Genomic DNA, 16178 nt, shown 5'->3' with positions numbered 1-16178 from the left:
AAGAACAGCAAATTCTCCAGGTAAGTAGAGAGGCTCTTAATTTAGACAGCAACTACAGCCTGGCACAAATTTCATTATTTTCTACTAACTGAGAATGAAATATTAAAAGCTTTCTGTGGTATATCCTTTCATACAGTCAGTAAAACAGGGAGTGGAAAAGAGCCTACCCTCACATAAACTCATTCAAACGAGGCACATGAGGCAGATTTTTGCATTACCTCCATTTCATATGCATTGAAATTCATATTCAATCAGTCTTCAAGCAGTGAAAAACCGGCACGACAACACAAATATCCAAGCAGCTTTCCCTTGCCACGTAAGCCAACACGGATGTGCAGCACTCCCTTCCAGCGTTGCTGTGGCAGGCTCCTGCGCTGCGCAAGCCATTTCCCTGCATCTCAGGGTGTAAGGGAAAGTGCGAGATTTGCCGCAGAGAGCAGCAACAGCAGCAGGTAGCAGCACGAGGAAGCCATGTCTGGCTTCCTGACAACAGCGAGCGTTTTGGGGGCATAAAAAATCCAATTCTGGGGTGATTTCAGGAGCATTTTTTGTGGGTGATTTTGAGTATGCAAGAGTTGATTTTGGAATGAATTCTGGTTATTTTGGGGGTGATGTAGGAGCAGATAAAGCCAATTTTTGGACGATTTTAATGTTGACTTTGGTGGGTGTTTGAGGGTGAAAGTAAATTTTGGATTGATTTAATGAAATTTGTGGGATTTTTGTTTCAATTCTTGGGTGATTTCTGTGGCAATTTTGGGCAATTTTGGGGGTTTTTATGGTTGCTGAAGCAGTTTATGATTTGATTTCAGGAGACATGTGGAATTTGGGGCAATTAGGTGTTTTTGGAGACGATTTTAGGGGCTTCTGGGGCTGCTAAATCAAATTTTGGGAACATTTCAAGTGTTTTTCAAGATGATTTTTTATTGGTTCTTGGGTGATTTTGGAGACATTTGAGGGTGCCAAAGACAATTTTGGGGTAATTTTAGGGGCGATTTCAGTTGTGCCAAAGCCTATTTTAGAGTGATTATTTGTGATTTTGAGGGCTTTTTGGGGCAAATGTAGGGTGATTATAGGGGCAATTTTGGGGTCTATTTTGGGGTTGCTGAAGAAGATTTTGGGTTGATTTTGGGAGATTTTAATTGGTTTTGGGGACAATTTTGTGGGCACCAAAGCCCATTATTTTGGGTTTTTTGGGCTGATTTTGGGTGCTTTTGGGGATGCTGAATCCAATTTTAGCCAGTTTTGGGGTGATTTTGGGGAATTTGAGGGTGATGGTGTGGTGATTTTGGGCATGCCATAGGCAATGTTGGGGTGGTTTTGGGGTATTTGGGCAATTTTGAGCATTTTGAGGCAATTTTGGGGGCTACTTTGCTGGGGTTTGGGTGTATCAAAGACAAATTTTGGGGAAATTTTGGCTGATTTTGGTGTTTTTTTTACTTTTTTCAGGCTATTTTACTGGTGCCTAAGCCAATTCGGCAGCAATTTTTAGTGAATTTGGAGGGGGGATTGGGGCACCGAAGCTGATTTAATGGAGATTTTTGGTGATTTGGTATATTTTTCAGGCGATTTTGTGGGTTTTGTGACATTTTTGTTGCAATTATTTTGTGAATTTCAGGGGGTTTGGGGTGATTTTGGAAAGGAATGTATGGGGTTTTGGGGCAGTTTTGGGGGTACTAAAGTCGATAGTAGGGGATTTTGGCTGATTTTCAGGGCTTTTGGAGATGCCAAAACAAATTTTTGCTGATTTTGGGGTGATTTATGGGGGTTTGGGGGAAGTTTGGTGGTGATATTGGTGTGATTTTGAAAGTTTTTGTGGGTTCCAAGCCTATTTTGGGTTGATTTAGAGTTATTGGGGTGATTTTAAGCATTTTGGGCCATTCTGGGGGTTTTGAGGGTGTTGAAATAAATTTCAGTTGATTTGGGGTTTTTTTGAACTGTTTTAGAGGGTTTTTTTGGGTGCCTAAGTCAATTTTGTGGTGAATTTTGGTGATCTTGGGGGGTTTTGGGGGAATTTGGGTGGTTGTTAGGGTTTTAGGGGCCCTTTGTTGTTTTTTGGTAGTGCTGAAACAGAGAAATTAAGAATTAGGAAATAAACATAAAGAAATGCTTGACTAAAAAGGGGGGTTTGACAAAAAACCATACCCTGACACGCTGATCCACAAGAAGAGGAAGAAGGTCAGACTACAAGATAAGGAGCTAGAATACACAAACAAGATGCAAAGACAAAGGCACCACAGGATAAAGGGGTTTCCTCAGACCCTAAGCCAGAAGGAACGTATTTAAAGTCCCAAAAGGTGGTCAAAGGACTGAAAGGGGCATGGAGCTAATTGTAATATGAAGTGAGGACAAGAGGGGTTAGGAAATTAATATGTATTAAGCATATCGTGTAAACCTCATTTGTAAAGGATAAAAAGAGGAAACCAAATCAAGAAGGTGTGCATGCTTTTCAGAGGAGATATCTCCCATGCACCTCAACACTGAATAAATTCGTACCTACTCTTAGAACTACTCTGCAAGTTATAGAGTTCCTTTCTATTCTGCATATCATTTTGGTGAGCCAGGCAGGAGATCTCTGTCTGGCCGTGGGAGCTTGAGCAACGGATTCCGTAGGGCGCTCCGAGGACTTTCCTGGGAGGGACCCTAAGCCTCGGTTTGCTCACTGTGGGGACAGTCAACAACCTGCTGGCCTGCGGATAAAGGTATGAATTAAATATCAAGGGAAGGGCTGCTGGTAAACCGAACAGAGATGTCTGTTGTACAGCACAGTCCCAGTGTGCTTGCAAGCACCTGGCCAGAAGGGGCTCGAGACAGAGGGAAAGGGATCGATCCTGGTCAATAGCGTGGCCAAAGGAGGGGTTCTTGCTGAGCTGATAGAGCAGCCCGCTAGCAACTCCGAGGGTGAGTCGAGCAAACCCTTGTTTTGTGTGAATGCTAAGTCCGGACACGTTGAGTCACTGAGTGTGTTTGGTATGTGAATGACCAAGTGAGACGCACCTGAGGTGCAGAGCAATTGTGGAGCTCTATCCGCGGTTCCGACCTCAGGCAACTGAGGTGGCTGGAGAAAAGCGAAGCAACTGGAGTCAGTGTGGGGCAAACCGAAGTGTGAGCGAGGAGTGTTATACTTGAATACAGAGTGGTTAGCATTTGTTTTAACCATGGACAGACAATATGAGAGACTCCTCGCAGTACAGATTCTGAGCATTCCAGAGGAGGTGAATGAGGTAACTTGTCTTTGTGAGAAATTTAGAGCTAACAGGGATTCAAAGGATTGGTATCTGGGTGAGTTTTATTGCAGTGTGAAAGACATTGGTATTGTTGAAAATCTGAGTTTGGTGTGTGGAAAAGGCACATTGGCTGCCTGCAAATTGGGATTGTGTGTGTGAGGAGTTTGGGTGTAAACAGGACAGAACAAGAAGGAGACAATGGGAAGTAGACAAAGTAAGGAGATCCCTAAAGCGAATCCGCTAGGTTGTATTATTACACATTGGAAGGACATTGCTGGACGTGGGGGAACTGAGAACAAGAGGGATTTAATCAGATTCTGTAAGGACTGGTGGCCACTATATAAATTGGATAAGAGAGTGAGGTGGCCATCTAGTGGAACTTTAGACTATAACATGCTATTGCAACTCAGGCTCTTTCTTAGGAGGGAGGGCAAGCGGACAGAGGTATCATATGCGATCTGTAAGAAATATGGTCACTGGAAAAATCAGTGCCCAGAACGAAGACAGGGTGGCTTCCAGGAAAAGGGAGATGGTGTCTCAGTTTTGTAAGACACATGTCTGCTAGGGAGGACAGGACCTTCCCTTGGGATGAAAGAATGTAGACCCCCCTCCCTCCGAATTATTATAATTCTGAAATCAAGAGGCTTTCAGGCAGAGATCTGGGGATAGGAATAACAGTTCTTTACTAGTATTTATAACAAGGCAAACAAACAACAATAACTACAGCATTAGCAAGAAAACAGAACCAGGGACCCCGTGACAGCTTTCTCGGCTGAGATGGGATGGAGCAGAGGCTTTGTTTCACAAACCCCCTCGGGCGGGCAGTCCCAGTGCTCCTGCAAGGCTCTGAGGAAGAGTCGGCTGGAACAGCAGGGATGAGCTGAGATCTCGGGCTGGTGGCTGAGGTGTATCAGCAGCTCCGCGGCGGTGGCTGGCACTGCCACACGTCCCGGCAGGACAGGGGGTGTGAGGTCACCAACCCAGAGTGAAGAAGGAGAGGAAGCAGCAGCTCCGTCTGGGTGATGGCGAAATTCCCTTCTCCCCACTGCAACAACTCCTTGCCCAAAGTGTCCTTCTCTGAAGCTGAAGAAAAGCCCCCTTTCCCCCCCGGGCCTGGATGAACTTTTTGTCTTCTCTCAAGCACCCACAAAATACCCAAACAATGTTAGGTTGTCCCTGCAACTGATGGGTAAAAATTCCACGGGTAAGTCAGAACTGAAAAAAAAAAAAAAAAGAAAAAAAGAAAAAAGAACACCTAACCCCCAACAGATGGGGAAAAGGGAAAGGTGATTGCATATGTGAAAGAAGATTAAAGAAGACCGGTAGATCTCACCCCAGAAGATCCACTAGTTATAAAATTGAAACTGGGGAAAAAAGGGAAAGAAGTGGTATTTCTGGTTGACACGGGGGGCAACATACTCAGCCTTGAATAAAATTTCGGCACCTGTGGGGAGGGATTATGTTACAGTAATAGGAGCAACTGGTCAACCTGAAAAAGCATATTTTTGCAAACCATTAAAGTATAGACTTGGAAAGGAATGAATCCTTGTAAATCCATAAATTCTTATATTTGCCCAGCTCCCCAAAACACCTTTCGGAGAGGGACTTGTTAGAACAATTGCAAGTAACCATTAAATTTAAAAACGGGGAGGTAAATGATGGACAGTTATTCTGGAGGTAAATGATGAACAGTACATAGAGGCATTAAGTTTAAAGTTGACAGCCGTTCACTCAGAAGGGGAAACTAGTGAACAAATAATAAATCAAGTATTTCCTGGAGTGTGGGCCTCCGATGTACCAGGGAGAGTGAAAAATGCACTTCCAGTATTAATCAAACTCAAGGAAGGAAGACAACCAGTTAGAATTAAACAGTACCCCCTGAAATGGGAAGATAGGGAAGGAATTAGTCCCATAATTGAAAACTTTTTGCAGTTAAGGTTGTTAAAAGAATGCCCATCTGAGTTCAATACTCCCATTTTGCCAGTCCGAAAACCTGAGGAGTCATACCAGATAGTACAAGATTTAAAGGCTGTCAACAAAGTAACTGAGGATCTCTATACTGTAGTTGCAAATCCCATACACTTTGCTAACGTGCCCGACACCAGAGCTAACTTGATTAACTGTTTTAGACTTGAAAGATGCCTTCTTTTGCCTCCCTATTCATGAGGACAGCCAGAAAATTTTTGCATTTGAATGGGAAAACCCCAAAAGTGGGCGCAAATCCCAGCTCACTTGGACTGTGTTGCCTCAAGGATTTAAAAACTCTCCTACTCTGTTTGGGGAACAACTTGCCAAGGATCTGGAATCCTGGGAGGCTCCCCCAGAAGGAGGAAAGATACTGCAGTACGTGGATGACATCCTCATAGCCATCCGGACAAAAGAGGCATGCATAGCCTGGACTGTAAGCCTGCTAAACTTTCTGGGACTTCAGGGATACAGGATATCAAAGAAAAAGGCCCAGGTAGTGAAGCAAAAGGTAATTTATCTGGGTTATGAAATCAGTGCTGGATAGCGGACTTTAGGGCAAGATCACAAAGAAGCGATATGCCAAACCCCGAAAACTCAAGCAGTAAAGGAGCTGTGAACATTCTTAGGTATGACAGGATGGTGCAGACTATGGATACACAGCTACAGGTTGCTTGTGAAACCTCTGTATGCGCTTATTACGAGCAGGAACAGAGACCTCCAGTGGACAAAAGAGGCCACACAAACCTTCCACCAGCTGAAGAATGCCTTAATGTCAGCCCCATCGCTTGGACTTCCAAAGATAAGTAAACCGTTCTTCCTATTTTCCCATGAAAAGCAGGGAATTACCCTGGGAATACTGGCCCAGGACTTGGGTCCATACCGAAGAGCAGTTGCTTCTCCAAACAACTAGACGCAACAGTCAAGGGATGGCCAGGATGCCTTAGAGCTGTTGCTGCAGTGGTGCTGAATATTCAGGAAGCATGCAAATTCACCCTGGGCCAGAAGATGACTGTATTGGTGTCTCACAGTGTCTGCAGTCCTAGAAGAAAAGGGCAGACACTGGCTTTCCCCACAAAGGTTCCTGAAATACCAAGCCATCATTGTAGAACAAGATGATGTAGAGATAGTTGTAACTAACATTACCAATCCAGCTTCTTTTCTCAGTGGGAATCAAGGGGAGCCGGTGCACCACGACTGCCTGAAGACTATCGAAGCTTCCTACTCCAGCAGCCCAGATCTGAAAGACACCCTGGTGGAGGATACAGAAACCTGGTTGACTGATGGGAGCAGCTACGTTATCACTGGAAAGTGACATGCCGGGTATGCAGTTACCACCTGCAAAGAGGTAATAGAATCTGGACCCTTGCCACCAGATATCTCTGCACAAAAGGCAGAGATCATTGCTCTAACCCATGCCCTGGAGATTGCAAAGGGAACATCTATACAGACTCGAGATATGCATTTGGGGTTGCACATGCACATGGAGCCATCTGGAAAGAAAGAGGACTGTTAAACTCACAAGGGAAAAACATCAAACATGCACAGGAAATACTGTGGCTACTTGAAGCAGTCCAGCTACCTGAGCAGGTAGCAATTATGCACATTAAGGAACACCAGAAGATGAGCTCAGAATTGGAGGAAGGGAATGAGCTGGCAGACAGAGAGGAAAAAGAAGCAGCAAAGGGTGAGACAACAATTGAGGGAGCCTTAATTCCTGATGGACAGGTCTCCCTTGAAGGTAAGCCAGTGTAATACCAGAAAAGATAGAAAACTAATTCAGGATCAAGGAGGAAAATATAACCAAGAGGGATGGGCTATTACTGCAGAAGGGACAATAGTCTTCCCTTCTCATTTGCTATGGTCACTAGTAAGAGAAGAGCACCAGAAAACACACTGGGGAATAGATGCCCTGTATAGCTATCTAATTGAAAAGATTACTGCCAGAAATTTATACTCTACTGTCATTCAGGTAACTTGGCAGTGTGACATTTGCCTCCAGAGTAAACCTAAGAATACTCCCAAACCAAAACTCTGTCAAATTGGAAAAGGCCATGGGTCCGGACAACAGTGGCAAATTGACTTTTCAGAGCTCCGAAGAAAAGGGGGGTATTGATATTCGTTGGTTTTAACAGATACCTTTTCAGGGTGGCCAGAGGCTTTTCCCACTAGAACTGCCAAAGCCCAGGAGGTAACCAAGGTATTGTTACAAGAGGTAATACCATGCTTTGGGGTTCCAGCCACAATATCTTCAGCTAGGGGGCCACATTTTATCTCAAAAATAGTACAACATATCAGTAGACATCTGGGGATAGATTGGGAGCTCCATACCCCTTATCATCCCCAGTCAAGTGGCCAAGTGAAAAAAATGAATCATTTAATTAAACAGCAAATTGTTAGGCTGGGACAAGAAGCTAATTTACCTTGGCCTCAATCTCTCCCACTGGCATTGATGCAGATCCAGACCAAGCCTAGAGCCAAAGAAAAACTAAGTCCCTTTGAAATGCTTTATGGGAGACCATATAGTGTGCAAAAGGGATTGTCTACCCAAGTGGGGGAGGAGAGGCTGACTGCCTATATGATAGCCTTAGGCAAGCAGCTCAGAGCAATTGAGAAATATGTGACTGGAACCTGGAGCAGAGGGCTGGATGGGCCAGTGCATGACATACAGCCTGGAGATTATGTGTATGTTAAGTCTCTTACAGAAAAAGCTTTGGAGCCATAGTGGGAAGGACCGTTCCTGGTGCTCCTCACCCACCTTCACTGCAGTTAAGATGAAGGAACAGAGTGCCTGGATTCACCATTCTCAAGTGAAAAAGGCTCCAGAAGCCCCATGGAAAGTAACACTGGACAATGAACTGAAACTAAAACTTACTCGAGCAAAATGAGTACTTTGAGGCTGGGAGTATTCCATGACTTAGCTTGCAGAAACCTAGTTAATAGAATCATTCTGTTTGTGTTACTTATAGCTATAAGTGTAATCCAAGAATTGGAAAGCACCTCTAGTCAGAAAAGTGCTGAATGGCCTTGGTCCCAAGCTTTCATTCAATCCACTGGATTCATGGGAAAATATTCTGATATCAAGGATTTAAACCTGTCAACTGTGGTTATGCATGAAAACCAAGTGTATGAAAAGCGAGAATGGCAAAGACAAAGGTTATGGACCTTTCAAGGGAATATCAGAGAAGAAATCAGGGTAGGATGCCGGTTGATTATGGGACTAAATATGAAAAGGCAGTTCAAATTAGTGTTTCAGCTTCTCCTACAGGCAAGCACTGGGAAGTTTGTGACCGTTTAAGTAAATTGGATTGTTGGTATAATTTTACATTAGTACAAACAGTGGATGTGGTCTGCTTTTGGGGTTGTGGTGATAACATTCAAATTTAGAATGAAAGCCGTGCCTAGTACAACAACCAAATCACCTGTAACCCAAGCTCAGAGTACACCACCTAAAACTGAACCTAAGATTGAACCTAAAATTTATGAAGTTGGCCCATATGTAATAAGGAATACAAGACAACAACAACTGCTATTTAACCCAAAGTGGTCCCTCAAGTGTATTGAATTACTAATGCAAACTAACATCTCTGAGATTCAGCCAGCCTGCTCCTAAAGACATCATCAGAGGGCTGGGCAACATGGTTACAAAAGCAGATACACTTCAGGGGCAGAATGAGAGGAGACTTAACTGGAATATTAGGAACAGGGTTGGGGGTATTAAATGGAATTGATCCAGAAATATTAATTAATAACTACTCTGCGAGTTATAGGGGTCCTTTCTATTCCGCATATCATCGGGGCTTAATTTCCAAAGGAAACAAGGAGACAGCAATATACTACACACTCCCCAGGCCTGATGAAAAGTAGGACAAGTCTTCTGTGTGAAACAGATTCAACAAGTGTAGCACACCAGTTGATATTGCTCTCCTCACAAAGTTGGGCAGAACAAGTATTGACAGAGGACAAGCCAATTTTACTAAATAAGCCAGAGTTTGAAAAACTACTCAAAAAGATTCATATTAGTGATCTAAATCTACTTAGAACAAAACATTTCATTTTGTGTAAAACACTGTGATTCATCACAAATCATGGCTGCTGATAGCTGGAAATTGTGAAAGGAACAAGTTATTTCCCTAGTTCAAAATCACCTACAAACTACTTTACAACACAGCTCCCTCCTTACTTTATGAGCTTGTTTTGAGACCTAATCACCTTGTACTTTTACTGCAAATAACCTCTCTCCAACCCCTCACCCCTGTGCAAATTCAATCCCTAAGGTGACATTTGTGGATGCTGTTGTGGTTTTAAACCAGTAACTAAAAAAAGATTACTTATTTCTTGCTGTGAGATATGGATTAGAACAAGAGCAAAACAGGCACAAAACTTAAAAGGAATAAAGAAAGTTTATTAACAAATTACAATAATAACACCAGAATAAACTTTCAGAAAACTTCTTTTTATCCCCTACTACTAACTATTCTTTTGTTTACATGACAACAGAGACAAAAACTTTAGAACTTTGATGGTTAAAACAGTCTCAATTCTTGCTACAGTCTTTTCACCAGTCTTTGTAGAGAAACAGAAGTCTCTTTCTGTTAACTTATGGAGTTTCTCACAAGAAAACTACTTCTGTTATAGTTTCTTATTGCTCTAATGTCAGCTGCCCAGAACTGCTGTTATCAGAGTTCACTCCTCCCATTTCACATCACTCTGAGGTGTGTATGGGCCATGAGTCTAGGGATGTCATTTTAAGGATGAGTTATTCAAAGGCAAAAAGTCTTCCTTCATCTGTTTCTGTGAGCTTCACCAGAAAACAGTTTTCTCATTGCCTCTCAAGGCTTCAAATCTTCCAGCACTTCACTGTACCATAGTTACTCTACTTTTTACTCAAATTTACACTTTGAACACTTTATTCCTCCTTACATACTTTATCATGAATTAAAGGAGTTCTTTTCAGGACTTCATTGTCCATCTCCATAGTTTGAACAGAAAGATATTTCAGCTTAATTAAAGCATCTCCTTATTCTGTACCTTTTCTGAAGCTTCTTTTCTTTCCTGTCATTGGTAGTTTATAAAGTCTCTTTTCATGTTGATCACTCTCTTTTTCTCTCTCTGGATAAAAGGATTAATCCGCAAGTCTCATCTGGGTAATGAAAGAGTTAAAATCTTGCCCAGGCTTTTGTAGATGGTTTGGTGATCTCCGCCGAACAGGAGCTGGAGCCGTCTGCAATGGAAGGTTCTTCATAGCTGCTCTGGAGAGCGTGGTCGCTGTTTCTGCTTGCTGCAGGTTCAGAGCCCCTTTCTTTACTCGGCAGTCTCTGGTGAATTCCATCACAGCAAAAACTGCAGCGGAGCCAGGGACCGGCCTGGCCTGGCCAGAGCTCGGGGAAAGCCCCGCAGGCCCCCCCCGGCCCATCTCCCGACCGGGAGACATGGCAGGCCCAGCCGCATGGCCTGGGCAGGGAACGGGAGGCCAGCCGGAGCTCTGTTACTTTGCACAGCCAGGAAACAGAAAGAACCTAAGTGCCCTGACTTTACATCTTAAGGTAGGGTTCACAAGTTGATCTCCCTTTTCAATGGTTAAAATTGCTGTCTATCCCCAGTAATGACCAATAATTGGTCAGGAGAAGAGACTCCTTTCAGTCCCCAGAAACTTCAACTTCCTTAGCTCTCACAACTACCTTAAAGGTAAAGTCACTTCATGACAGATGCTAACTCTGAAACAGAGAGCATGTGAAACTGCAGGCCACATAGCTTTCTCAGTCTTGCCTGAGAAAGTGGCCTGGGAAATTCATAGGGAGGAATTAAAACAATCCTCAGAGACAGAAAACAGCCTTGCAGGTGCTGTTTGTCTGTTCCTTGTTTTCTTTGCAGGAGAAGGTCGGGGGGTGGTGTGCCCCACTGACCAATGATGGTAATGTATTAGTTTGCTAACCAATAAGAGTTCCCTTTCTATACTTTCCACGTATCGGTCTATAAAAAAGACCTGAAGTAATAAACTAAGAGAAATTCTCCTGATTGACTCCTAGAGAGTCTGTGTTGTTCATTCTCGCCGTTCCTAATAGAGCAACAGACATTCATTAAGTTCAACCCTTAAAATGAACACACACGTGATGTTCTGTAATTCTGTCTTTTTTTTCATCTGGCCTTGTAATTTTTCAAAATAAACTTCTCAAGATGCTTAGTATCTTTAGAAACAGCTTAAAAAAGCCTATTCACTCTATTTCTCCCAATATTCTAGATTTCCTGAAAAGTTAGGAGAGAAGGGGAAAGGAAAAAAGGGAAAAAAGGTGCAAGAAACATGCCAACTCTGTTTCCAGGCACAGGAAACTCAGCCTTCATTTAGAAGCAGCAAACTGGAAAAATTTGTCATTACTTTAATAATTTGGTAAGTTAACCCTCATTTTAAAGCTGTAGTTTTATAAGTTTTATAAGAGAAAATCCAACATTGACCCTGTTTCACAAATTCAGAATAGCATTAAAAAACTACTGAGAAAACAGGCCATAAGGAATGCTCTGGGACAGCAGCTTTAGCACAACCACCAGTCCTTGTCAGCAGCATAAAAACTGCAAACCTCCTAAATGTAACAGTCTGTAACAATCTTCACTATTTCTTTTACATAACAAAGGTATTCGGTTACAAATCCTGTAATTTTGATGAAAAGCAGATACATGGTATTTCTCTAATAGAAGAAAATTAAAGGAAGCTAATTTAAAAAAATACCCTGCTTAAGTTTAGAAAATTTAGTAAAACCCACCCTTTATGCTTTTCTAAAAGAACCACCCAGTCATAAACCAGCATTATCTAATTACAGAGAAACACAGTTCAATTAAGAAAACCATAGCTTTTACTGCAAGCCTTTTCCATCTCCATGCTTCCTGTATCTCAGAAGTCCTCCTTGTTCAATGTCCCTGAAAAAAATACTTCCTCCTCAGATAACATACAGTGGTATTTGCTGGGGTTATTTAACTTTGGGCTTTGCACCATGCAGTTATAAATTTAATAATAACCTGCAATCATTTTTTGTGGTTCTAAGAGATCATAATAAAGCTAACATGCCTAACTAAGGATTTACCAGTAAATAATCCGAATGTTTTAATTTGGTATAGGATTGATAAAGGAGAGGAGAAATGCATGGATACCAGCTGTGTATCAACCCTGTCAAATGCAACATATACAACATATATAATCAGAAAAGGATACTCAGCTGTCAATACCCCAAAGAAAAACATGCAGTGACCTGCAGTATTATCAAAATGGTCACCGCAACTCCTGGATTTTGGGATATAAGTGACATGAAAATTAACACCTGTAAGTGATACAGGGAAAGCTTAAGCTAGCAGTCAGAAAATCATTGGTTTTCCTGTAGTCTCCAAGCACTTTTGAGTGAAACAGAAAAACCTAGCTGAGAATGCACATGAGTACAAGAAGTGCTTTTTCCAAACAAGCCCCAGCCAACAGAAGGTAGTTAAAGATTTATCTTTACTATTCCAATACTAGTAGATTTTTCCTTCATTTATAGTTTTCAAAAATATGTAAAGCTGACTTACTGATGCAAAATATTGACATCTGCACTGTGTTCATAATTTCCATGAAAGTTTAAAATTGGAGTACTTTTGAAAAAGAAGCACTTCTGCTCTCCTTTATGTGCTAAAGATTAAAAAATGCAGTTTGCAATTGTTTTAAGCTACCTCTCTCTATGGAGCTTATTCTGTAGAGATTACTTGACAGAGATTGATATAACCACTCTACTAAAGAACTCCTGAACAAAATTTTAGTTAATCTCTTCCAAGGTTACTTAAATAATCATTTCACAGGTTATATCATAACCTTACTTCCAGGCACTTCACTGGAATGTTTCTTCTTTAAACACATTATTTTATTCTAACTGATAATCTTAATTTTTCAATTTTTTGAATATTTACCTACCAGTTAAGTAACAATCACTAGAAAGCAATGAAAGCAGCAGTAAGTGATGTGGTTCTGATTATACGCAAGTCAAAACAAAACAACAATTCCCCCCAGGAAATAAATAATGATTTGTCTAAAATATTCACTCATATTTTGTGTTTATCTTTAAAAGTCTAAGCAAGACTTGGAATCCAGGAAACAACATGGATGTTTAGAAGTTAGAAAAACTACAGGGAAGAGGGCAGGGTTATGAAGAGAAGCATGAACAACTTTCTTTTACTTTTCCATCTATTTTTATCCAAATGTCCCTTGTTAGAAAGACAACCAGACACTTCAATAATCTGCTTTCAGCCACTTTATTTTGCAGTGGGCGGTCATATGTAAGGGCAACTAATTTCTAAACACCATATTTTCTGTGTCTTCAATTTAAGAAGATTAATTAAGTAATCTGACAAAATATATACTGAGCAATATTGTTCCATCAGTCAAATTCAACACAACTGGTGAGTTTGCTCATAAATTAAATCACAAACATACCAGAGATGGACATGAAAACATTTTCAAAATAATGATGAAGGAAGATCTAATAAGCATTAGAATGGTGTGTTGCAAATTTTGAGACATGATATAATGATGTGATGAAAAAGATTATTATTTAAAGAAAACTCTGGAGTTGAAATTTTTCACTAACCTTTCTGTGCAACATCCTGGACATTCATTCTTTTTGGCAGTTACTGTCATTGTGCAAGAAGAAAAAATATAAGCAGTCTCAGGAAGTATTTAGGAAGTGTTCACATAAATCTTGGTAAGTCAGTAATGTATTTCATGATGCACAGATCAGTGTGTAACATAACTATTCTGTAGCTTCTTTATGTATATATTATAGGACTGTCATGGAGTTACTTTACCTTTAAGGGAGTTGGAGTTGCTGGGAAGTGCTTGGAGTCTTTTCTCCTGACCAATTATCGGTCATTGCTGGGAATTGACAGCAGTTTAGGCCATTGAAAAGTGGGATCAACTTGTGAACCCTACCTTAAAGTGTAAAAGCAGAGCTCTCTGGGTTCTCTTTGTTTCCTGGCTGCGAAGGGTGGCAGAGCTTCAGGCCTCCCGTTCCCTGCCCAGGCCATGTGGCCGGGCGGGGACGGGAGCCGGGCCTGCCCCGTCTCCCGGCCGGGAGATGGGGGGGGGGGGGGGGGGGGGGCCTGGGGAAGGTTTTCTTCGGGCCCGGGCTGGGCCGAGCCGATCTCTGGCTCGGCTGCAGGTTCTGCTGTAACTACATTCACTAGAAACTGCCCAGTGAAGAAAGAGAGAGGCCCTGGACTTGCAGCGGGTTGGAGCAGCGACCACACTCTCCAGAACAGCCATGAGGAACCTTCCATCGCAGATGGCTCCAGCTCCTGTTCGGCAGAGATCACCAAACCATCTACAAAAGCCTGGGCAAGATTTTAACTCTTTCATTACTCAGATGAGACTTGCGGATTAATCTTTTTATCCAGAGAGAGAAAAAGAGAGTGATCAACATGAAAAGAGACTTTATAAACTACCAGTGACAGGAAAGAAAAGAAGCTTCAGGAAAGGTAGGGAATTAAGAAGATGCTTTAATTAAGCTGAAATATCTTTCTGTTCAAACTATGGAGATGGACAATGAAGTCCTGAAAAGAACTCCTTTAATTCATGATACAGGATCTAGAGAGGAATAGTGTTCAAAGTGTAAATTTGAGTAAAAAGTAGAGTAATTATAGTATAGTGAAGTGCTGGGAGATTTGAAGCCTTGACAGGCAATGAGAAAACTGTTAGGAGATTTGAAGCCTTGACAGGCAATGAGAAAACTGTTTTCTGGTGAAGCTCACAGAAACAAATGAAGAAGACTTTTTTTTTTGCCTTTGAATAACTTATCCTTAAAAATGCTATCTCTAGACTCATGGCCCATACACACCTCAGAGTGATGTGAAAATGGGAGGAGTGAACTCTAATAATAGCAGCTCTGAGCAGCTGACATTAGGGCAATAGAAAACTATAACAAAAATAGTTTTCTTGTGAGAAACTCTATAAATTAACAGGAAGAAACTTCTGTTTCTCTACAAAGACTGGTGAAAAGACTGTAGCAAGAATTGGGACTGTTTTAACCATCAGAGTTCCAGAGTTTTTGTCTCTGTTGTCATGTGAACAAGGAAATAGTGGGTAGATAGGGGATGGAAAGGTTTTTTCTGGAAGTTTATTCTGGTGTTCTTATTATTGTAGTTTGTCAATAAACTTTCTTTTTTTTCCCATTTAAGTTGTATGCCTGTTTTGCTCTTGTTCTAATCCATATCTCACAGCAAGAATATAAGTAATTTTCTTAGTTATTGGTTTAAAACCACGACAAGGACAAAATACATGATGTAATGTCAATATACTATTATGCCTGTAAAAGTGCGTAAGTTTTTAGTTTATACAACAACCCAATCTTAAGGCAAGAAAATCAAGGCACTGAGACAGTCCATTATGAAACATCTCTAAAAAACCAAAAACCATACACTTCAAAGGCCAGCCTGGTTTGTTGTAATTTCAAAGGTTTCATGTTCCTGTTGGAAAGGTCAATAGAGAAAGTTAACCTTTGTGCGACTACTGACAGAACTTTTGGCGGTAACTTTTAATTAAAAACGTATGTGTAAAAGAAGTATTTTGTACTGCAATGATATTGAAAAAGCTAAACATTTAGCTCCAAACATCTTGCAAATATCGTTTTGCTTCTCGAAGCATGGCAAGGATTTTCATTGCTTCCAATGTGTCAGCTTCCATTTCCATGCTTAAAATGTCTACTATGGCTTCACTTACACCATCAGCCATGTGCTTTTTATCTCTGAAAAATAAAAGATAGAGGAAGAAAAGTGTAATAGTGTATTTTTCCACTTATGAATAGCTTCAGAGGCGGGACAATATAGGAAAGAATCATTAAAACATCCCAAACAAAAATAAAGCTTTTATGTTGTACAGCATGATTCTCAGAATTTCCCAGTAGCTGAGCATGGACATTAACTAGGGTTTCTCTCAATCAAATTACATTGTTTTCAGCATGCTGTAATTCATAACTAATG

At 41.3% G+C, this 16178-nt stretch overlaps 1 protein-coding gene across 8 annotated transcripts in view; it reads right to left on the bottom strand.

Moving 5' to 3' along the window:
- Positions 1-16178, bottom strand: part of MTRR (5-methyltetrahydrofolate-homocysteine methyltransferase reductase) — a 103803-nt gene that overhangs the window by 36206 nt on the left and 51419 nt on the right. For 4 of the 8 annotated variants that reach the window (XM_023922169.2, XM_086901527.1, XM_023922170.2 and 1 more), the window contains one exon: positions 15715-15943. The exons of 3 other annotated variants lie outside the window; for them this stretch is intronic. In XM_023922169.2, the coding sequence (XP_023777937.2) occupies positions 15799-15943 (145 nt within the window). In that variant the 3' untranslated portion in view covers positions 15715-15798. Of the gene's footprint in view, positions 1-3882; positions 6442-15714; positions 15944-16178 lie in introns of those variants that run through there. One more of the 8 variants, XM_086901384.1, reaches the window with a different exon arrangement.

This window comes from Cyanistes caeruleus, chromosome 1, assembly GCF_971803275.1.
Source record: "Cyanistes caeruleus chromosome 1, bCyaCae1.hap1.1, whole genome shotgun sequence".
NCBI lineage: Eukaryota > Metazoa > Chordata > Aves > Passeriformes > Paridae > Cyanistes > Cyanistes caeruleus.
The sequence above is the reverse complement of the archived record's forward strand: the minus strand, read 5'-3'. Positions and strand labels throughout refer to the sequence as shown.